This window comes from Fusarium solani (genome assembly GCF_023522795.1).
Source record: "Fusarium solani strain SB1 chromosome Unknown bctg00000008, whole genome shotgun sequence".
Lineage (NCBI taxonomy): Eukaryota > Fungi > Ascomycota > Sordariomycetes > Hypocreales > Nectriaceae > Fusarium > Fusarium solani.
In genome coordinates, this window is record NW_027072148.1 from 1,404,621 (window position 1) to 1,426,299 (window position 21,679).

Consider the following 21,679-nt stretch of genomic DNA (forward strand, 5'->3'; position numbering starts at 1 on the left):
CGCTTTGGACCCAAGGATTGGTGCATTTCTTAAGATCAGACGACGGCCTTCTTGGGCTTTGGCTTCGGCTGGGGAAGAGGAAAAAGGACAATGATGGGTCTTGTCTTCTGGACTGGATGCTTCATAGCGACAGGACCAAGAATAGAAAAGTGTTTGTTAGAGTAAACGGGAGAATTATATGTAGTCGAGTAGATGCAGGAGGAGGCCTGAGGTATGATGAGTATCTCAAGAGCATGGCAGAGCTGGCCAATTTATATACATGTTCCCGCCCCCCGTGGAATGAACAAGGTCTTGCATCTTCATTTCCAGGGCGAGCAAGCGTGTCCTGCAGTCAAGCTAACGAATTGACCTACTATCAGTGATAACAAAAAAGCAATATGTCAAAAATGACATCCAAGCACGCTCGCACGCAGCCAAGGTCTGAAGGTGAGAGGGGCCGACGACACCTCGCTCCGGCTTACACGCGCGATGCCGCGAAGGTCTAGCGCCTGCACCTGCATTCACCGAGACGCTAAAAACCCTGTCTCGGTGTTGTTGTCCCTTGTCTAGTGTCCGCCAAAGGTGGCGCCGCTACTCTTGACGAAGACCAGGGCAGAGTTTCAAGTGCGGAGTGAGGGGCATGGAGATCTCCATGGCGGGGTCGAAGAGCAAGCTCCTCATCCTCTTGGTGGAGGTGAGGGAGGATGGTCCTTTGTAGACGGCGGGCGTAGACTTCTCTTGCTTGGCGTGGCTCATGCTCTTGCTGACCTGCCCCTGCCCTGAGGACGCGGCACGCGGCATCGTATGCAACGGTGCCGGCGGCAGCAATGTGGTTGGCTGTTGCTGGCAACAACTAAGCCTTCTGCTTGCAACCCCTGCGGAGGAGCAAAACCGACCGGGATGGATGGAGATCATGTCTGCCTAGGTTCAATGTCCAAGTAGCTAGTCGCGACCTTGAGGCAGACGAACGAGAAAGCACATCTAACCCGTCTCAAATGTTATGCAATGCATATCCTAAAATTGTCTAAAAATACCATAAAGTAAGATTAGTACTTTGACAACTTTCCATCCCAAGAATAAGATTTATTTATATCCAATGGATATTTGCCCGGCTGGCCCTACCCATCTACCTACCTACCAACGTCTCGTTTTCCCCTCCCAACTCGCACACCAGACAGGAAAGCAAGCCTCCAATTCCCAAGAGCTCCAACTGGGCGAGTAGCGGTGGGCTAGGCTCGGCATCGATGAACCTTGGCTTGATGCCAAGGAAGATAGCCATGACTCTTTGAGAGGCGCTCCCAGGGGTTCGTAGCCCCCAATCCATCACAACAGGACGCCACAGAATGCGACAGGACGAAGATGACTCTTTTCCGAGGGCTCTCCACTGCACGGCGCACTTCGACCAGCGTGCGCGCAGGTTGCCCGGGTTGCCATGGATCCTTGCCCCGGCCGGCACAGGTGCCGTGTTTACTGGGGCAGCGGCTCTCTTTTCCCAGACGATTGGCGTGGTTTCTGCAACGTAAGATGAGTGTCCGAGCTCAATTGCAGGCCCCATCAGTTATTGAGCCTCCAAGTTCGTACGCAACACCCGCCAGCAGGGCATGCAGTCCTCGACAAAACCATCAGACTGTGCTTGTTTGTGTAACCAGCCCAACTAGCCCCAAATGTGCTTGAGCAGGGCCCATGGATCGGCGCAACAGGGGCCCCGGCCAGCCTTTTTAGGCCATGGCAGTGGCACTCAACCCCTGAAAGCGAAGGCACAGGGCTGGACCAGGCAGTCAGTCAACAATCTCATCCTCCTCAACCAAGCCGGACACCCCTCCCCTGCTGGTTGAGCTCCTCACAATTCGCGTCCCTTCTCGACCCTGCTGCAATCGTGCCGTGTCTAGTCCCCCGCTTGCTCGGGGTAATCCATTTGCGCCGGAGCAACCTCTGGCCCCGAGACGGCGCCGCCACGGACGAGGAGTAGAACGAACCGTACGACTGCGGGCGCACCCCAAGCCCTAAGTAGAAAATAAGACCATCCTTGCCAACTAGGGCTATAACCCAAAGGTGGCAGATGGACCTGTCACTTTCCTGGTGCACAACTGAGGTCGACAGTCCATGTCGGGTAGGCCCTAGTCTTCCACGAGGTCGACACGCAGGCGGCTGACATGACCAAGCAATCCAACTCTTTTCCCACGCTAGTATCGGGCGTAGGTATCCTGGTTCGAGCGGCAGCATTAGTGTCAGGTTGGCATGAGCGGAGAGGTTGCAATTGCGTGCAACGAGTGCTTTGTACCTGATTCTTCATACATGCCCCACCAACCAAACTCATTCCTCTCGCCATTCACCTGCTTTCTGATCTTCCGCCTCCCTCCACTCCTCTGGCGTTGTATGCAGCAGCTCAGATATGGTCGCGAAGCCAGCCCACAGTTCGGAGCAAAGCACCAAATGAATGAACTGGCTGCTCAAGAAGTTGATGACGAGAGTAGAGTTGAGGCCACTGAAAAGATTGACGTTGAAAATATCGTGGGAAGGCAGGCCAAGCCGAAGACGAAACGTGCGAGCCAGCAATCGAAGAGACATGCTCTCGTAAGGCGCTGTGAGTATTCGAATGGCGGCCTCGGAGAAGATGTAGTTTGCTAGAAGCGGCGGGAGCTGGGTAAGCAGTGTATCGACGTATGAAGGGGAGCTTAATCCTCGAGCATCGTTAACACTGGGCCGTAATTCAGCACTCCATAGCCCTTGCGGTCCATCAGATGAGGCCTCAGTCGCTTCCACATCAAAACTGATCAGTGTAGCATTGGCTCCCTCATTCTCGTCCTCATCGCTAAAATCATCGCGCATGGAGAATGTGCTCGGTCGCCTCACTGCCTCCACAGGGCCAGTATCATTCGGCACCTGGCCATCTACCGCCCGCAGAGGCGAAACATCGTTGGTCGCACTTCGACTATGGGTGTTTTCCGCCCTGTCCCTATCCCTGGGCCTATCGGTCGGTCCCCAGTTGGTCGGGGTCCCTAAAGGAGGGCTGGTGTTTGGAAGCCTGGGCAAGATGATACTCCACAATTGGGGCCGTAGGTCACGGATCAGTCTCTGTGTCATTACCCAGAGAAGGAAAGGCGTTGCCGAGATGCACACACCCCCTATCCATTGTAGGACGGACTGGATCGAGAGGCCATCGAGGGGTGGTGGAGCGGGAATGGGGGAGTCAGCGCTGAAGGGGACAAAGAAGGAAAGGCTGGGAAGCAAGTTGCTGCTCGAGACCAGCCCAAGCCTCTGCAAAGCTACGTAAAGTTCGATATGCGTCCTGGCATACGCCCACATTTCGTGAACACTGATAGAGGGTGAGCTAAAGGCATTCGCACATGGAGGCTGCGGTCCACTCACAAGCGACGAGCAAACATCCTATCGGGGCGGTCTCTCCATAGCCAGAAAAGTTTGCGATCGGTATAATTGGTGAGAATGCTCGTAGCCGCACCAGGCATGATGTCTCTCGTGAAAGAAAAGTCCTTGCGGGCTTGGGCAAACAGGTCCCAGAAGGCGATGTGTGAGTATCTTTTGTAGATCTGTAAATGTTAGCAAAATCAATGATGACTGAGTCAGTTAAAGACCTACGAGGATGCGCTGGCGGAGGCCGTCAAGACCAAACGCGCCGGCGGCATCTACACAGCGCATTGCCGAGAAGGTGAGATTCATTCCCACATCATACTCATATAACGCATGTCGACGCTCCGACTCGGCCTCTGGGTTTGATGTCGGGTTCTCCTGTTCAGCAACGCCAATAACAAGCATGACCTCATTATGGGAACGGATTATGTCTCTGTTAATTCTCTTGGTCTCGGGGTTTATGGGGCGACCTCTATGGTCGTACTGTTGTTGCCTTGAACCGTCGTTTTGTTCATCATCTTGATCTCCATCCCACTCCACAACATCGTCATATGGAGACCGGCCCTTTGCGCGTTAGAATTCACCTCATGATAGGATATGATGGTGTGTCTCGTACCAGCGCCTGAGCGGTCAAGGGGCCCTGCATTCCCATGATGAAGGATTATGAAGGCTCATCTACTAGACACAGAAGGACTGCATGATGTAGCTAGTTCGCAAGCTCTAGTCGTTTGTAATGCACGGCGAGGATACTTTGAAAACGCGGTTTGTATCTGCGAGATGAAATTTAGTGCTTGTGAAGTGAAAGTTGATGAAGTTCGAGACAAGTCGGGAGCTGTCATGATCGCAAGCGAACGAGGTGTGGCTTGGAGGTGTGGCAAGTGCGATCGCGACTTATGTAATCACAACATTCACCAATGAGGTTGCGTCGCCACGGACGCCAAAAAAAAATCGAGGAACAGGAAGTCGGGACTCATGAGAGCTTCTCTGCTTTGATTTCTTGTCAGGTCGCATTCGCATCAACACACCCACAATGGCTAATAAGCAGCCGTTAAAGACGACGTTTGACGTTGATCATGTCATTCGACCCATCTTTACTGGAGGCTCTGTAGCCCTTGACAATGGCGCTCGAATTCTCGCAACAGTTCTTGGGGAGGATGCGATTCTCACTGACCCGACAAACGGCAAGCACCTTGCGCAAATCGAGGGTGTAAGACTCCAGCTGAAGCCTTGCAACGCGACGTGGCTAATTCTTTACAGGACGGAGAGCTCATTTCTACCTTGACCTGTGAGTTTACTCAAAAGGTGTTCAGCCTGGCCAAACTAACATCTCGCAGTGACACCCTCTGGCTCTCATCTCATCATCTGCTCGCGCTCCTTGTCCATGAGGATTTATGCCCTTAAGCGATCTGAGGATGATGGATCTATCGAAGCTACTCTCACCCGAACAGTGAAGGCCCACGGCACGCCCGTCGTCGTTCTTGCTGTTGACCGAACTAGCACCTTGCTTGCGACAGGAGGAACGGATGGATCAGTCAAGGTTTGGGATATCGCCGCAGGCTACGTTACTCACACTTTCCGTGGATCTTCCGTTTTGGTCTCTGCGCTTCACTTCTTCGAGGTCGCCGCCCGCTCAAATGAGGCTGCTCGCAAGGGAAAGAAATCAAAGCGTCAGGAGGATTCTGACGAGGAGGAGGAGAACGCCAGCACTACCAACTTCAGACTTGCCTGTGGCAACCAAGATGGCAAGGTTCGAGTATGGGACTTGCACAAGCGAAGCTGTGTCGCCAATCTCGAGTCTCACGTTTCCGACGTTCAGGGACTCGACTACTCGCCAGAGCAGCACGCCCTGGTTACGGCAGGCAGAGACAAGACCCTGACGTGGTGGGATGCCAAGTCTTGGAAGATTCGCAAGGTGGTGCCCTGTCTGGAACTTGTTGAAGCGGCTGGCTTCATCGATGATGGACAACTCACTTACTCGGCTGGTGCAAATGGCTGCCTGCGCATCTGGGACACGGATACGGGCAAAGAGCTTACCCCACAGCAAGCTGCCAAGAGTGAAGAGGAAGGCATTGCGTCTGGCATCTACCGCCCTGGTCTCCCCTTCATCCTCCTTGTCCAGGTCGACCATACTCTAGCTCTATACCGACCCCCTAAGAAGGCAGAGGCGTCATCACTCTCGGCACTGGAACCCTTCCGAAGGATATCCGGAACGCACGACGACATTATCGACTTAGGTTATCTCCTCCCAGACCGTTCACTCGTTGCCCTAGCCACAAACTCGGAGGATGTCAGGCTCGTGTCTGTTTCTGAGACAGAGACTCAGGGTGGCGAATCTGCGTGGGACTCTGACTCTTCCCCTTACTTTGGACAAGATGTTGCTCTCCTCAAGGGCCACGATGAAATCGTTATTTCTCTCGATATTGATTGGTCAGGCCACTGGATTGCCACAGGTGCCAAGGATAACACAGCCAAGCTCTGGCGTATTGATCATGCCAACAACTCTTACACATGCTGGGCAACATTCTCGGGTCATGCTGAATCTCTGGGTGCTGTCGCTCTCCCCAAGGGCATCCCTGCCGAGTCATCTGCTGCGCGCTCTGATCCCCTGAACAACCCTCCCCCTTTCCTTATTACAGGCTCTCAAGATCAGACCGTCAAGAAGTGGGAGATCCCTCGAACAGCCCAGCAAAAGGGTCACAAGACCGGTTCCCGCGCCGTTTTTACTCGAAAGGCACACGACAAGGACATCAACGCAATCAATGTTCACCACTCGAGCCAGCTTTTCGCATCCGCGTCGCAGGATAAGACGGTCAAGATCTGGTCTGTGGCGGAGGGTGAAGTTCAGGGCATCCTGCGCGGTCACAAGCGAGGTGTCTGGTCGGTTCAGTTTTCTCCCGCACAAATGCCAGCTATCCAGGGCGAGGATGGCCCTGTCACCGGAAAGGGCGTCGTTCTCACTGGCAGTGGTGACAAGACTATCAAGCTCTGGAATCTCGCCAATTATACCTGCATCAGAACCTTTGAGGGACATTCCAACAGTGTCCTGAAGGTTGCGTGGTTGAACATGCCTGCTACACAGGATCAGTCCAAGAGGCGAGTCCAGTTCACCAGTGCCGGTGGTGATGGTCTCGTCAAGGTTTGGGATGCCAACTCGGGCGAGGCAGAGTGCACCCTCGATAACCATGAGGACCGCGTTTGGGCCGTGGCTGTCCACCCAGAGAACAACACTATCGTTTCTGGCAGTGGTGATTCGACAGTGACCTTCTGGAAGGACACTTCGTCCGAGACCCAAGCGGCGGCATCACAGGCTGCGTTGAAGATGATTGAGCAGGAGCAGGAGCTCGAGAACCATATCCACGCTGGTTCATTCCGGGAAGCTATCACTCTCGCACTCCAGCTCAACCACCCAGGACGTCTCCTGAGCTTGTTCACCTCAGTCATGACAACAAGCAACCCCGACAAGGGCAGTCTGAGCGGTTTGAAAGCTGTGGATGAGGTGCTGGGCAGCCTGTCAGACGAACAAATCTTCCTACTTCTACTGAGACTCCGAGACTGGAATACGAACGCTCGAACAGCGCCAGTAGCCCAGAGAATCTTGTTGACTCTCATCCGCAGCTATCCTGCGTCCAAGTTCTCGAATCTCTCAGTCAAGGGGGCCCAGGGGCAGAAGAGTTTGAAGGATGTTTTGCACGCCATTCGTGTCTACACGGAGAGGCATTACAAGCGAACTGAGGAGCTGGTTGATGAGAGCTATTTGGTGGAATATACCCTGCAGGAAATGGATGATCTCGCGCCCGCTTTGGATGAGGATGTAGTCATGGCTGGATAGACGATGGATCGTATGGTTGTTGATACAGAGCCCAAGTATTTACCCCCTGTGTGTTCATTCCCGGATAATCAATCATTGGAGTACAATGGATATAGATAAAATGCTTGCAAGTCTTTGCGGAAATAAATTGTCTTTGAATTTGATCTCATGATAGCTTGCAGGTGCTCTCATGTCGCCCGTCGCAGCCTGGTCGCGCTAGTGCCTGGGTCTGAAATCGCACGCCAAAAGGAGGATATACTATCCTAAACACTGCCTCTTTATGATAAAATGACTTATATGAAAAGACTAAAATTAAATAAAGTCTATCATAATACGCGTAGTTATCTAGATTGCTATTTTATTATTCTTATTGCATGTTTATGATTACCCTTAGAGGAGGATAGCCTGTTGCCTTTGTGCTACCTGCCTAGACTCACGCTTTTTCTTGACCCATGTCCTGAGCTTCAAGGCTCCACTCATAACCGCTGCATTCGTTCCGTCTTTACTCCTTCATCCACGACGTCAAATTTCAACCAAGCTTCAGCGAGACGACAAGAGCTGTCACCACCCCAACCGGCTATTCAAATACGATCTGCGTCTATCTACCGCTATTATCTTTCCTTCGCGCTCAACAATGGCCAAGCGCCAGGCCTCCGAGGCCCTCGATGACCTCGACATTGCTTCGCCAGTATCAAAGAAGTCTCGACTGGAGGATATCGAATCTCCTCTAGAGAACGGCGCTGAAGCTGAAGTTCAACCGGGAGCGCATGCCAATGGCGACGCGCAAGACGACGATGACGACTTTGACGATGACGAACCCGCTGCTGCTGCGCCCATACGACAGTCGGCGCCCACAGACGGCTACGACGATCTCTACCTCGACACCATCGACCGCAACGTGCTCGACTTTGACTTTGAAAAACTCTGCTCCGTGTCGCTCTCCAACATCAACGTCTACGCCTGCCTCGTCTGCGGCAAGTACTTCCAGGGCCGCGGACCAAAGTCGCACGCCTACTTCCACTCACTTGACGAGGACCACCATGTCTTCATCAACCTCGAGACCCAGCGCGTCTACGTCCTGCCGGAGGGATACGAGGTCAAGAGTCGCGCTCTAGATGACATCAAGTACGTGTCGGATCCGCGATACACAAAGAAGGAGGTGATCGAGATGGACCGTGCCAAACGTACCAGCTACACCCTCGACTCCAAGGAGTACACGCCCGGCTTTGTGGGTATGAACAATATCAAGGAGAACGACTACTTCAACGTCGTGGTCCAGGCCCTCGCTCACGTCGCGCCACTACGCAACTACCTCCTCCTCGAGGACTTCCCCGACAAGACGGAGCTGGTCAAGCGATGCAGCATCCTCGTCCGCAAGATCTGGAACCCTCGTGCCTTTAAAGCGCACGTCTCGCCACACGAGCTTCTGCAGGAGATCTCGCTCCGCTCAAACAAGCGCTTCACCCTCACGGCGCAGTCAGATCCCGTGGACTTTTTGTCGTGGTTCCTCAACAACCTCCATCTTGGCCTGGGTGGCAGCAAGACAAAGCCCGGTAGCTCCATGGTGCAGCGGACGTTCCAGGGCAAAATGAAGGTCGAGTCGCAGGCCATCACGGCGCGTGCGGATGCTAGCGATCGCCTGCGCTTCGAGGACGCCGATGTCAAGGTCGACGTGGTCCGCTTCCTCCTCCTCACTCTGGACCTCCCCTCAGCGCCGCTCTTCCAGGACGAGCTTGAGAAGAACATCATCCCACAAGTCCCGCTAACTACCATCCTCACAAAGTATGATGGACAACGAGCCCAGGAACACCATGCCCAGAGAAAGCGGTACCGCCTCATGCACCCTCTACCCCCCTACCTCATATTCCACGTCAAGCGCTTCTCCCAGAACAAGTTCGTCTCAGAGCGCAACCCCACCATCGTCACGTTCGACGCCCGAAATCTCGACATGTCGCCATATGTTGAGCCTAACCCTCGGGAGTGGCCCCCTGGCGAACCTATCTGGTACGATCTCGTCGCAAACGTCGTCCACGAGGCGGTACGCGTGCGCGAGGATGTGGTCGACAGTGGTGAGGAGCGCAAGACATGGAAGGTGCAGCTCAAGAACAAGGCGACGGGAGAGTGGGTGGTGTGTCAGGATCTCTTTGTGGACAAGGTGCAGAGCGAGTTGTTGTATCTCGGAGAGACATATCTACAAGTATGGGAGAGGAGAAGGGAGCCAAAGGGCAAGGGAAAAGCAGCGGCATCATGACCCTACACAAGTCATGAGTACAACTAATAGGCACAATTGTAATATCACGGTTTATGATATGAGGCAAAAATGGTCTTGCGCTTGGGCGACAAACGACAGCCCTCAAAGCTCGCTCTTGTGATTGTAGCTCTCGCCGAAATCCGCTATTGGGCGAGCCACGTCCTGGCCGCTCGCAGCTACCTAGTAATACACCATCCATCCCTGGGCGAAGCCTGATATCATCATCGACCGGCCTCGCCCTTTGTACCCATACAGCCGTTGGTTTCCCTCATGTCATCCAGTCGTCCCGTCCCAGCCGCCAACCCTGATCCTCATGAACACGTTATGAGCAGCCCCACCCAGAAGAACTCTCCAACACCGCCAACAAAGTTGTCATTCGTAAAGACAAGAGAACACAAACAAAGTAAGTAGTTAAAAAACAAAGGCGACTCGGTCGATTAATCCCGGAACGTGGAAAACGACTTGTCGAAAATACAGTACACAGGTTGGTGGTCAGGGACACTAACGCCGGACACGCTACGACTAGGATTGCTCCGAGGGCTGCTTCGACACGCCACCTGTGTGACGCTTATCGTGGTGATGGTGCTGGCCCGCCTTTTCGCGGCGCTGCTCCTCGATGGCCGTTCGTTGCTGGATACTAGAGTCATGGCTCTTGAACTCCACTCGAGTGTTGGGAGGGAAGTTGAGGACGTGCTTCATGGTCTCCCTGTTGAAGAGTTAGTCTCAGAATACTTCCACTCGCTCACGGCAAGACTTACCGAATCTTGATGACGCGGCCGCCATCCGTTCGGGTCCAAATGCTCAGGATGTCCTCTCCGTTCCTTACACTGAGCACGGCACCACAAACATCCTCTCCAGCGTCACCAAACTGATCCCCAATGAGGGAGAGCATGAGGTCTTCCCAGTACCGGTCGGCCACGCCCTTTTTCATCCGAACAACCCACTTGCCACCCCTCTTGTTCACATCATCCTCCCAGATGGGGCGGACACCCTTCTTGAAGAGATGAAAGTCTGACACGACCGGAAGCGAGGAGGGGCGCTTCAGGTACGAAAAGATCTCCCAAAACTCCTCCACCGTCCGCACAGTGGCAATCTCGTGCAGGGTCTTCTCGTATTCGATGAAGCCGTGGGCCTTGGAGATCGGGGGTCGGTACCAGAAAGTCCAGGGCTCCATGAGCGGGTGTGATACAGGAGCGGCCGCCGCGGCCGCCTGGTTACCCTCAGAGATGGAGGCCATGCTGGGGGCCTTCCCCACAGCCTTTGACAAGTCCTTGGACTGGCCAGACTTTGCAACCGCGGTGCCCATAGCCGAGTCGAAAGGGTTGGCCGAGGACTTGGGTGTTTTCGCAGACCCAAAGGAGGCGAAAGCTCCAGAGCCTAGACCAAAGGCGCTGGAGGCACCGCTGGTGGGGGAGACCAGGCCGCCTCCAGGTGTGGTGTTGAAGGGGTTCGGTTTGCTCGAGGACGGGGTATCGCCGCCTTGGCGCTTTGGGAAGGAAGCATTGCGACTGAAGGAATCACCACTGGACCCTTGACCGGGTGTCGAGAGGGAGAGCTTGCCGGAGCTGTTGAAGTGGAAAGTGTTGGTAAGATTCACATGTTATGTAAACGGAGGGGCAAGGTAAGTAAACTTACTTTGTGCGGCGGGCCCAGAGGTTATCCATCAAGACTGAATGGGACAGGTTTTGCCTGCAAATCAAGGTAGGGCGGGGAAGTCGCCTGTCGAAGACGCCTCAGACACGGACGGAGGGAGGGGAAGAGGAAGAGGAAGAGGGCGGATGCGGCGTCGGTTGCTCGCGCAGTAACAGGTTCGTAGACGAAAAAGCAGTCTTTGTTGAGGGCGCGAGGCGAGTTGGCGATGTAGAGTCTTTGGAGGTTACACGGTCTCGAGGTCGGATGAGGGGGCGACGATGGATAGCGGGAAGGGCGAGGGGACTAGGGTTGAGTTTGTTTACGATTATTGACTGATGATGAGGTCGGAGGTATTTCGGGTATCGATGTTGTTCGAGGAGAAGTCGGAGGCGTGTGAATGTTGGCGAGAGGTCGAGGCGGTTTGTTTTGTAGGAGTTGGTGAAGAGAATCTTTCAGGTTGAGTTTGGGGAATTTTGGTAGGTTCAGGGAACGTTGCGAGAGGGAAAGAATGATGGAGGGCCCGAAGAAATTCTGGCAGCCCACCACGTACTAAGGTAAAAAATCGAGACGAGTCGCGTAGCGCACAGTTGGGGTAGTGAGGGGGTACTATCCCACTCATATGAAGTTAGAGTGTACTTTCATGTACCTCTTCCCCTCTGGAGAAGCCCTGAGCTCGCTGAAAACCCTCGCTGTAAGTGGTCGCGGATGGCCTGTAGCGGCGCGGCCTGGCTCCACTGGACCACCCCCCAACCCCCAGGCACTCGGGGGACCTTACCCATGGCCCTGGCGTCAGAGGGCACTCACCAGGGCGGCAGTGACACAATCGGAGCGCCGGGGTGTACCTCCTCTAGCGCCTGAGGACGCTGTCTAGCCGCCTTGTGCTTGGGCTTCTGGAAACATTTGATACGACACTCGTCGTCGCACGAGATCTGCGCAGCTAGGAAGAAAAAGCAAGTACTCTCTCGTGCAAGTGAGCCGGTCAATTCCGCTGCGTTGCAGGTTGCACGCTGGCATGTCGTTAGAGCCAGAGTGCCCCTGGTGCGTACCAAGACAAAATCAGCCGTCACTGACGTCTGTGGTGTTGTAGAAACCCCGTCCATGGAGAAGCGTGGCGGGGCTGCCGGGAGTCTTGGTATCAGGCATCTCGTTCATGATTCTGCCGGGAGCCAGCTCAATGCATATCCCGGGACTCGTCACCTACATTAGCTCTAATAGGAGACTACAAATCCGAGATACGATGGTAAAGCCACCACCTCCATTCCCCTCTTACGGTTTTCGGCGTTGACTCACCCGGCCTTGCCCCGGCTCCGAGTTGTGAGACCCGGCCAGACAGATCAAGAACCCCTGCAGAACGAATGATCATGGGCCCAATTAACCGTCCAGGTAGCAATTACGTGCCAATACCTCCCATGCTCAAGGGGTTCTTGCCTAGCAACATGATCTCGAGATAACCAATGCCTCGCCGCCAGCTTAATTTACACTCCCGCATTAATCTTCCGTAACCACCGTGACAGGCTCCTCGATATGGCTTAGCGTTGAACCCCGATCCACGGAGCTGGGAGCAATTTCCAATGCTTGTGCAAGAGGCCTTTTTGTGCCAAAACTCCATCCGCAGACATGAACTATGAGGGAGAAAGTGTAGCCGAGGGACATCATCAGCTCATGAGACGGTCAAGTTGCTCCAATTGACCCAATCAGAGGCACAGCTTCATGCAGGAACACCTTATTCAAAGTGCACTTGGGGGTCTCAGGTTTTGTCTCGAAAGACCGCGCCACAGACCTCCGTGATTCAGTGGCTGTGCTCCGGGACTTGGCCCAGCCACCCGGCCCCGCTCCAGACTTCGAGACCGAATTTCTTATCGGTTCTTATCGCAACTCCAAAGAAAAAAAAAGTATCCCCAGCCGAGCTCAGCGACACTTACCACCACCAAAATCCAGCCTCCAGCAACGCCAAACCATTCCACGCATTTCTCCTTGCCGTCGCGATGGGTGTGGTACGAACAAAAACCATCAAGAACAAGCACGCGGGCGGCGGCGCCTCGAGCAAGTCCTCCAAGGACATCGCCCCAAAGTCCAAGAAGCCCAAGGGCACGCCGCCGTCCAAGCAGGTCAAGGACAAGGGTCGCGAGGCGCTCCTCCGGAAGCTCAAGAACCCCAAGAAGCGCACCTACACCGATGAGCAGCTCGGAATCCCCACGCTCAACAAGATCACCCCCGTGGGCGTCGTCAAGCCCAGGGGCAAGAAGAAGGGCAAGGTCTTTGTCGATGACAGGGTATGGGCGCTTCATGTATTCCCAATCGCGAGGCAATTCTAATACTGACTTTGTACTTTGCAGGAGAGCATGAGCACGATTCTGTCCCTCGTCCAGGCGGAGAAGAACGGCCAGATCGAGTCCAAGATGATCAAGGCGCGACAGATGGAGGAGATCCGCGAGGCGCGCAAGGTCGAGCAGGAGAAGAAGGAGCAGGAAAAGAAGAACAAGCTCGAAGACGCCAAGGACGCCCTCCGAAAGAAGCGAAAGCGCAAGAGCGCCGGCGACGAGGAGAACCTCAAGGAGTACACCTCTGCGGGTACCAAGGCGGGCAAGGCCAAGAGCAAGAAGCGGGTTTCTTTCGCATAAGGCTGCAGGAATGAGAGGCAATGGAAAAATATGGAGTTGTTGCATGGCTTGGCGCTAGGAGTTTGATGGACTGGGGTTTGGTCCCTCTGGTGGTTTTCGTTGATTTGGTATAAAGACCCAAGACAGCATCTAAACCAGGCTGTTACTGCAGGCATATTCGGCCAATTGATTAAAACGGTCAAATTATGGCATCATGTGCCGTCTATGTGCATGTATGCTATGCGTCTAGTATACAAGTCTATCCAGGAACCTCGAGCATAACCCCGATTCCTTCAACGTCAGATCTCATGGCCTGCAGAAGAACTGTTCTACTGGTCCTAATCTTCCACAATCAACATCTTGCGGCGCATTGGGCTATAACCATGTCCCTGTGTCAAGTCGGTCTTTGATGCTTCCTCGGGCTTCAGGCTGTCAAGGTCACACTTGAAAGCCAAGTGGTTCAAGAAGTTTGCGACCTGGGGACAACGTTAGCTCAGGAAGAGATAGCCAATCCTACGTGAGACCTACCGGCTTGGGGAACCATCGACCGCCACCCATCTCAAACCAGCAGAGATGTCCACCGAGCGTTGTTGTAAGAAGAACAGTATTGGGGTTCTGCTGGAACTCTTCAAACGGAATGGCTTCCTTGACGGCAATCTACCAAATGTAAGTATGAGTGAGTGAATGGGCTGAGTATAAGCCTTACGGGATCGTCAACAGAGTTGATAGCCAGGAAAGGGATCTTGATTGATAGAATGGCATCAGTCGATGAGGCATCTCGGTAGTATGCATATTCGGTAGGATATCCCCAGATAGGGCACCTAGGAAAGTCAGTCTCAAGCTAAGAGGTGCCGTTCAATAACTTACTGGATCAAGCGATCAAACTCGTTCAAGTAGGTGATGTCCAGGACAGCCTCAACATCGACCTTGCTATATTGTTCCAGCGCTTCCCGATGTCTTCGTGCAAGTTCCTTCAAAGACGCTACATGCATTGTCAGTAGGGCTCCAAATCAACGGTGCAAAATAACTTACATCCCATCACCCGCAGATAAACCTCCTTGCCCATGTAGCTGTTCTGGAGAATCTTGCTTGAGACCTCGAGGTTGAAGGGGTTAGAGCACGCGATGGCGCCTTTCAGGACGCAATTCGAGCCCTCCTCGCCACAATACTATATAATTCCGTATGAGAAATCGAATCAAGCCATAGATCATTTTCATGACTTACGTTTGTGAGCATATTAGCCCCCAGAGAAAAGCCAATGCCGAACAACGGACGGTTGGGAAACTTTTCCGTCAACCATTTCACCGTCTAAGTACATGTCAGTAAGACGGGTCGATCTTTTTCGCAATGGACATTCTTACCTGGCGGATATCCCACGTTGCTCTTGCGTTGTACAAGACACCGCTGGTGATTTTGCTTCGTGCGCATCCTCGCGAGTTGACAACGCATGCTTCCCAACCACCCTCACCAATCAAGGGCGCAATCGCTTCTCTCAGGTAAATCTCGTGAGAGCCACCAGAGAGGCCATGCATCACAACAAGCATTGGCTTGGTGTCGTCGGATCCAATATTCTCCAGCTCTTCGTTGGTGTAATAGGCAGTCCGTCGACACAATGTAGGGTCCTCCTCCTCGAAAGGCTCAACAACAAAATCCACGGCAAAGGTGCCCCGGTAGGTCTTGTGGTCGGCTTCAAAGATCTTGCGCTTGTACCAGACCTTGGGTCCGGCAGGCTTGGTGGCCGTCCACATGGTCTGCAGATGGCCATTGAAAAGTAGCGGGTTCAGGTGGCATGGTGGTGTCGTCTTTTCGCAAATGGAAAGCAGATCCGTCACGTTGCCATCTTTTTCTCGCACCGTCCGTGGTGACGGCGCATGGGTGAATTCAATGTCTGCAAAGCCGAGCCACTCCATCACGGCAGTTCGTGGAGCGGTATGCGACAGATACCTGTGTTGTTGATGCGAGGGACGGAGATGATGGCGCTGGTCCTGGAGTAGATGATGTAGAGATCGACCAGGGTGTTGAAGTCCTCTACATAGGCAGAATAGAGAGGAGGGAGGATTCAGAGGATTGCAGCGCATGGAGAACAAAACTGCGACAGAGTAGTATTAATAGATCCAAGTACGTAGTAGTCGCCCCAGCAAAACGACAACGGGTCCGAGTTACACGGGGTGGATCTCATCCGGCGGCCGAGAGAAATGGAATGGCCATGACCGACAATTCCAGCGCTTCCTGAATTGTTCGACTCGGCTCAAGTTTCACGTTGTTTCGATGAGGCAAACTGGTCTCAGCTCGGTCGATTTTTCTGCATCGGGCCTAGCAAGCACCAAGCAAACCTCGAGATTTCTGGTGCCACCAAATTTCGAGTCAGGCCTGTCCTCTACCGGGCTCCATGACGAGTCCGAAGCTGTAAAGTCTCGCCGTGATGCTCGGTAAGTGGGGCTGTATGGCAACAAGCCGAGGCACGATTAAAGGGGATTGCATTGACGTGTTGGCGATAAGATGCCTGTCTTTTTGGAGCATCCATGCGTAAATCAGGGGCCAGATACGACTCGATGGATGGATGATACCTGTAGAAGATAACACTTGAAGTCGTGGCATATCCTGCGTGATTTGCTGGTGTTGCAAGTTTCTCGAGTTTCCTCACTTGGACCCATCTGGCAGGACCAACGACAGAAATTCAGTGATGGCATTGAGCACCCATGCTTTTTTTCCCTCCTTTGAAAAAAGATGCAAAAATTGAAGGGAACAACTCTCGGTGTAATATTAAAGAGAGCAAAGTTGTTTTTGGGTAAATGTCTTGGAAATCTAGACGAGAAGCAATATCCTCGCTATTCTCATGGCTGGTCCTTCCCTCTAAGTCCCTTCATCGCCAACACGTGCACTGCGCGCCACTTTCCACGTGACTTCCACGCTGGCTCTTCCCTGGGCTTAGCAGATCGCACAAGCAGGATCTAATCGTCCTTCTCCAACAAAGCCTCAAACACCATAAGATGACTCCAGCACGCCGCCCGTAATACACAACAAGGAGCGACATCCAAGGAAATTTTCCATGGCGCGATGCTTTCGCAGGAGATTATGCTTGCTTCGCCTGCCCGACTGAGGCTACAATACAAGATGGGATGATCCGTCCAACGTCAACCGGCCAACTCAGGGCCCTCCCTTTCCGACGATCCGAGTTTCCATGACGACTCCCGATCGACCATGTCAGGAATACCCTTTGCCATTACAGCCGACACTTTTTTGCACGCGATTTTTGCATGCAACAGTGCTGAGCACATCCCAAGAGAAAAAGGGCTTTGTGCCGCACGTCCAAAATGATGGGGCGGGCCATCATGAAGGAAAGAAACCGCGCCATATCACGAATGATGCCTGCTGGAAATGCAGACCACGACCGTTCCAGGCAACTGTCTTCACTCTTGCGACCAAGATGATGATGGACGAGGCCTGCCTGGCTCTCGCTTTGGGATTCAACTCCTTTTCAGGCGGTCCTGACTTCCATCTGACAAGTTCTCTGTCTTGCAGTTTTATGAGTTTGGCCATAGAGGCCTCGCCAAGCCCACGGTTGGAGACTCGTGCGAGTTTCGCCCTTGTGAGGCTGGCCTGAAGGATATCTTGACTGCCATGGGAGAAATGCCTCAAGCAGCGTCACAGCTAAATGAGCTGATCGATAGACGCAACTTGTGAGGAGATCGGTGCTTGCAGCTTGCTTCCCCGCACTTTGAAAGACGCGGCGATTTCAAGGCCTCGCGGTATCTTGACACGCGGGACAACCCTTCATTCACATTTGTCGCCTGAAGCGCTCCATGAACCAGCCTTGGACATGCTGAGTGCAGAACCCGTTTTTCTGCGCCGCTAGAGGTTCATCCTCTTGTTCAGACAGAGACTGGACTCGTCGCACGACTACTGAAGGTCGAAAGGACTGGCATTCGTCGTAAATCATCCACACGGATTCGTATGTAGTACCTTGGCTCTCTCGGGCCAGCAATGAGGTGGTGCTGGTTCCTCATCGCGTCGGTGGAACCACTTGGGGATTAACCCAACGGATTTCACTTCACAGCCTGATGAGGCCTTGAGACGCTTGACTCTGCACCACTCACTCGGCTGGGAGAAAGGACGAGAAGAGCACGAGTGCAGTGGCAAATCGAGAGGGAGCCCGCAGAGAAATGGCCTGCAAGTGCACGCACAAGGCTCTCGCAAGGCTCCCCGGGGTTGGAGGGTGTTGTCAGGTCCTCGATTCAGCCGCCAACGCGCACATCATCGCAGGGCGCGCAGCGCAGCAACCAACTAACTGACTGATGGTTCTAGGGCCCGGCTGTGAACCACAACGAGACCGCCTGGAGCTAACGGTACCAGCGACCGAGTTTCTGCTTGCGTGGAGCAAGCGCCAACTTCGCGACTTGTTTCTCCGTCAACAGCTTTCATCCTTTTTTCTCTCACTCACCAGCAGATGGCAGGACTTATCACCTGCATCTGGCCAAACTGAGTTCCATTGTTCCCCGCAACTCACGCCCACGCTGCACGGTCGCTGATAGCGGGTCGAGTCACTGAGGTCGATCCTGGTCGTGGCTCGGCTAAGGTGCGGCGATTTAACGTGCGAGTTACTGCTAAAAACTCAACGCCCGGCTGCCAGCATGGAGCACCCATCCAAGCCTCCACGTCGACCTCGACATGCTGCCATGAGAGACGACCAGGAACGTGATGACCAAGGAGAACGGGCTCGAGCCGAGCGAGGAGTGAAGCCCTCACAAAGATCAAGATCTCCCCGTGAAGCCCGTGAATCTCGCCACGGTTCAGACGCCCGCCGCGATCGCCCTTCAACGAGACCCGAGCCTGGCTCCTCCCGTCGCCGCCGCCATTCACGCGATCGCAGTCGTGATCGCGGTTCTCGCCCATCTCCCGAGCCCTCTCGCCGGGCCCCCGACGTCGACGATCTCATCCCTCGTTACCGAGCCGAGAGGGAGCGCCACCGCGAGTCCGAGGACAAGTCACGTCGCCGGAGCCGGAGTCGGAGTCGTGATCGAACCAGCCGCAATTCTCCATCAGCAGCCAAGCGCCATCGAAGCCGAAGTCCATCTCTGACAAGCTCAAGCCGAAAGAGAACGAGGAGGGACAGAAGTCCACGGGCCAGGACAAGGGACTACAGCCCCGAGTCCACCTCGAGGAAATACGCCCGGCATCCCTCGCGTGAGCGACGGAAACCATCACCCCGTCGTCACGGACGGTCTCCGAAATCGCCAACGCGGACGGCAGACAGGCGTCGATCACGCACTCGATCTCCAACCAGGTCCGAGGCTGGCTCCAGGCGCGCGGACCGTGAACCTTGGGCTCGAGCAGACAAACCCCAACAACGATCACACAGTCGCTCCCCCGCACCTGAAAACCGGCCTTCTTCATCTCGTCGCGCCCGCCTATCGCCTCGTGACGACCACCGTGTCTCGGATTCTGATCGTCAGTCGTCCAAGAGGCAGACACATCCACGGTCGCCTCAGGCGAGCCGAGAGCGCAGGTCTCGAGAAACGTCTCCCGGCAGACGTCATTCTTCAAGGTCGGACGTTGACGAAGACATGGCATCTCGAGGTAACCATAGGGGAGGAGGCTACAATCCCATGTACCCTCAGAAGTCGCAATATGGCAATGACCCCTATTCACAATCTCCTCAGCAAGGAGGATCCTACCACAATTCGCCATCGCAGTCGCCGTATGGAGCATCTCGTGGCGGATGGAACGGCTCACAGTAAGATGTCTCAGGAGTGCAAATGCTAAGAAGCCAATGCTAACATGTCTCCAGACAATATCCTCCCCAATACGCCCATAGCACCAACTATGGTCCACCCAATGGCCCCTCAAGTCATTACCACGCAAACCCATCTCACTCACCCCCATATGCCGCTCCAACCGGTCCAATGCAGCAGTATCCTCAGGGAAATTACCGTGGCGGCTACCGAGGAGGTGGCTTCCGGGGTGGCTCCTTCTCCAGTCGAGGCCGAGGTGGCTTCAAAAACTCGCCTTGGAGTCAAGGCCCTCCTCCACGAGGACATCACGACGAGGCAGGAAACGGTCGATTCGGAAACTCTCAAAACGATGTTGACGATGCAAATCATGACATGATGGACGCCGAAACTGAGCCTCTTCAATCATCCAATGATGCCCAGGTTGCGGGTGAAGGCAGAGATGGAGCGGAAGGAGACGCCGCCACGACTCCAAATCGACCACCGCCATCAGGTCCAGGCTCGCAATCAGCCTCGTCTGGCGGCAAGTTCAGCTTCGCGTTTAAGCCCTCATCGAAACCTGCTGTCACAGCACCGAAGCCCGAGATCTCGCAGAAGCTAAACGCTGCCCCGCGAAGAGAGCCTCCAAAGGACAACCGAGATCGAGAACCTCCCCGAAGCGCTCCCACCGAACCAGCATCGTCTCGCTCAAGACATGATCACCGTCAGCCCCCAGAAGGACCCAGGGTGGCACCAAGGATGCGCAAGGTCAAGAAGATCATGAAGCGGCCGAAGCCAAGACCGACTCTCCCGGCCGACCTAGCGGACTCAGATTCAGTCTTCTTCAGGAAGCCTGGAAACGAGTCTGTTATCGGATCTGGCACCTACGGCAAGGTGTTCAAGGGCCTCAACGTCTATACGAAAAACCTTGTGGCCCTCAAACGCATCCGCATGGAGGGTGAGCGTGACGGGTTCCCTGTCACGGCCGTTCGAGAAATCAAGCTTCTACAGTCACTCAGGCATGTCAACATTGTCGCCCTTCAAGAAGTCATGGTAGAGAAGAACGATTGCTTCATGGTTTTCGAATACTTGTCGCATGATCTCACAGGTCTCCTGAACCACCCCTCGTTCAAGCTGGATGCAGCCCAGAAGAAGCATCTCGCCAAACAGATGTTCGAGGGGTTGGACTACCTCCACACCCGAGGAGTCTTGCACCGAGACATCAAAGCAGCCAACATCTTGGTGAGCAACGAAGGCATTCTTAAGCTTGCTGATTTTGGTCTTGCCCGTTTCTATGCCAAGCGTCATCAGTTGGATTACACCAATCGAGTCATTACTATCTGGTATCGGTCGCCAGAACTATTACTCGGAGAAACAAAGTACACAGCCGCTGTCGACGTTTGGAGCGCGGCGTGTGTCATGGTGGAGATATTTGCTCGACACGCCATCTTTACTGGAGACGGAACCGAGCTCAGCCAGTTGGAGAAGATATATAATATCTTGGGTACGCCGACTCTTCAGGACTGGCCCAACCTCGTCGACATGGCTTGGTTTGAACTATTGCGCCCAACAGCAAAGCGGAAGAATGTCTTTGGCGATAAGTACCGGGACAAGGTGACGCCGGCTGCTTTCGAGCTGCTCTCGGCCATGTTCCACTACGATCCTGCCAAACGCCCCAGTGCTTCCGAAGTGCTTCAGCATCCTTACTTCACCATAGAAGAACCACAACCACGACAGGCTATTGAGTGAGTCCTTCCTTACAGTCCCAATTTCTTGCTATATCACAGATACTAACCTTGCAACAGGCTCTCCAATATCGATGGAGATTGGCACGAGTTTGAGTCCAAGGCTCTTCGCAAAGAAAACGAACGCCGAGATCGAGAGGCCCGGAAAGCCGCCAAAGACAGCGCAAACCGGGAGAAAGAAAAGGACAAGAAGCGTACCAACGAAGGCAACGATCAACGGGAAGCGAAGCGCCTCCAGGTTGACAAGAATGGCGGAAACAAGCCGCCTCACCCAGCAGCCACCAGCAAGGCATAGTCGTCTGTCTTTTGCTACTCTTGCTCTGTTGTTGCTGTAAGCCGGTTGGGATTTCAGTCACTCAAACATTAAAGGGGTCTTTTCTTTTTCTTAAAACACTTTGTTTCAGGAGTCTTTCGGGCATTGTCGACCTCATTGCACCGGTTCATGGGATATTTGACCACCTCTTAGGGGGCGGTCTTGCGGCGTTTGCTATTTGCATCACATGTTTCAAATTGGCAGAGGCAGAGTCACATTTTTTATCTGTCACCGCTTGGGGGGATTGGCTTTCGTGAAGCATGGAAATGGATGG

General features: G+C 54.0%; 7 protein-coding genes across 7 annotated transcripts; 4 read left to right on the forward strand and 3 right to left on the reverse strand.

Moving 5' to 3' along the window:
• Window positions 1-570: 570 nt before the first annotated feature.
• On the reverse strand, window positions 571-1,534 carry MRS44_012503 (uncharacterized protein; the record flags this gene model as incomplete). Its single annotated transcript, XM_065618820.1, has 2 exons — window positions 571-758; window positions 1,114-1,534. The coding sequence occupies 2 exons, from the start codon at window positions 1,532-1,534 to the stop codon at window positions 571-573; spliced, it is 609 nt and encodes a 202-aa protein (XP_065474892.1).
• A 758-nt stretch (window positions 1,535-2,292) lies between these two features.
• MRS44_012504 (uncharacterized protein) lies at window positions 2,293-4,000 on the reverse strand (the record flags this gene model as incomplete). The annotated part of the gene is made up of 4 exons (XM_046281130.2): window positions 2,293-3,295; window positions 3,349-3,527; window positions 3,577-3,912; window positions 3,965-4,000. The coding sequence occupies 4 exons, from the start codon at window positions 3,998-4,000 to the stop codon at window positions 2,293-2,295; spliced, it is 1,554 nt and encodes a 517-aa protein (XP_046133043.1).
• Window positions 4,001-4,378: 378 nt separating this feature from the next.
• On the forward strand, window positions 4,379-7,177 carry MRS44_012505 (uncharacterized protein; the record flags this gene model as incomplete). Its single annotated transcript, XM_046276126.2, has 3 exons — window positions 4,379-4,555; window positions 4,606-4,633; window positions 4,683-7,177. 3 exons carry the CDS (start codon window positions 4,379-4,381, stop codon window positions 7,175-7,177), a joined length of 2,700 nt encoding a protein of 899 aa, XP_046133042.1.
• A 613-nt stretch (window positions 7,178-7,790) lies between these two features.
• On the forward strand, window positions 7,791-9,407 carry MRS44_012506 (uncharacterized protein; the record flags this gene model as incomplete). The annotated part of the gene is made up of 1 exon (XM_046276125.2): window positions 7,791-9,407. One exon carries the CDS (start codon window positions 7,791-7,793, stop codon window positions 9,405-9,407), a length of 1,617 nt encoding a protein of 538 aa, XP_046133041.1.
• Window positions 9,408-13,024: 3,617 nt separating this feature from the next.
• MRS44_012507 (uncharacterized protein) lies at window positions 13,025-13,660 on the forward strand (the record flags this gene model as incomplete). Its single annotated transcript, XM_046281129.1, has 2 exons — window positions 13,025-13,312; window positions 13,376-13,660. The coding sequence occupies 2 exons, from the start codon at window positions 13,025-13,027 to the stop codon at window positions 13,658-13,660; spliced, it is 573 nt and encodes a 190-aa protein (XP_046133039.1).
• Window positions 13,661-13,977: 317 nt separating this feature from the next.
• MRS44_012508 (uncharacterized protein) lies at window positions 13,978-15,549 on the reverse strand (the record flags this gene model as incomplete). Its single annotated transcript, XM_046273808.1, has 7 exons — window positions 13,978-14,115; window positions 14,168-14,296; window positions 14,346-14,460; window positions 14,507-14,621; window positions 14,672-14,807; window positions 14,864-14,947; window positions 15,001-15,549. 7 exons carry the CDS (start codon window positions 15,547-15,549, stop codon window positions 13,978-13,980), a joined length of 1,266 nt encoding a protein of 421 aa, XP_046133038.1.
• Window positions 15,550-18,270: 2,721 nt separating this feature from the next.
• MRS44_012509 (uncharacterized protein) lies at window positions 18,271-21,387 on the forward strand (the record flags this gene model as incomplete). The annotated part of the gene is made up of 3 exons (XM_046278516.2): window positions 18,271-19,373; window positions 19,428-21,092; window positions 21,153-21,387. 3 exons carry the CDS (start codon window positions 18,271-18,273, stop codon window positions 21,385-21,387), a joined length of 3,003 nt encoding a protein of 1,000 aa, XP_046133037.2.
• Between the last annotated feature and the right edge of the window lie 292 nt (window positions 21,388-21,679).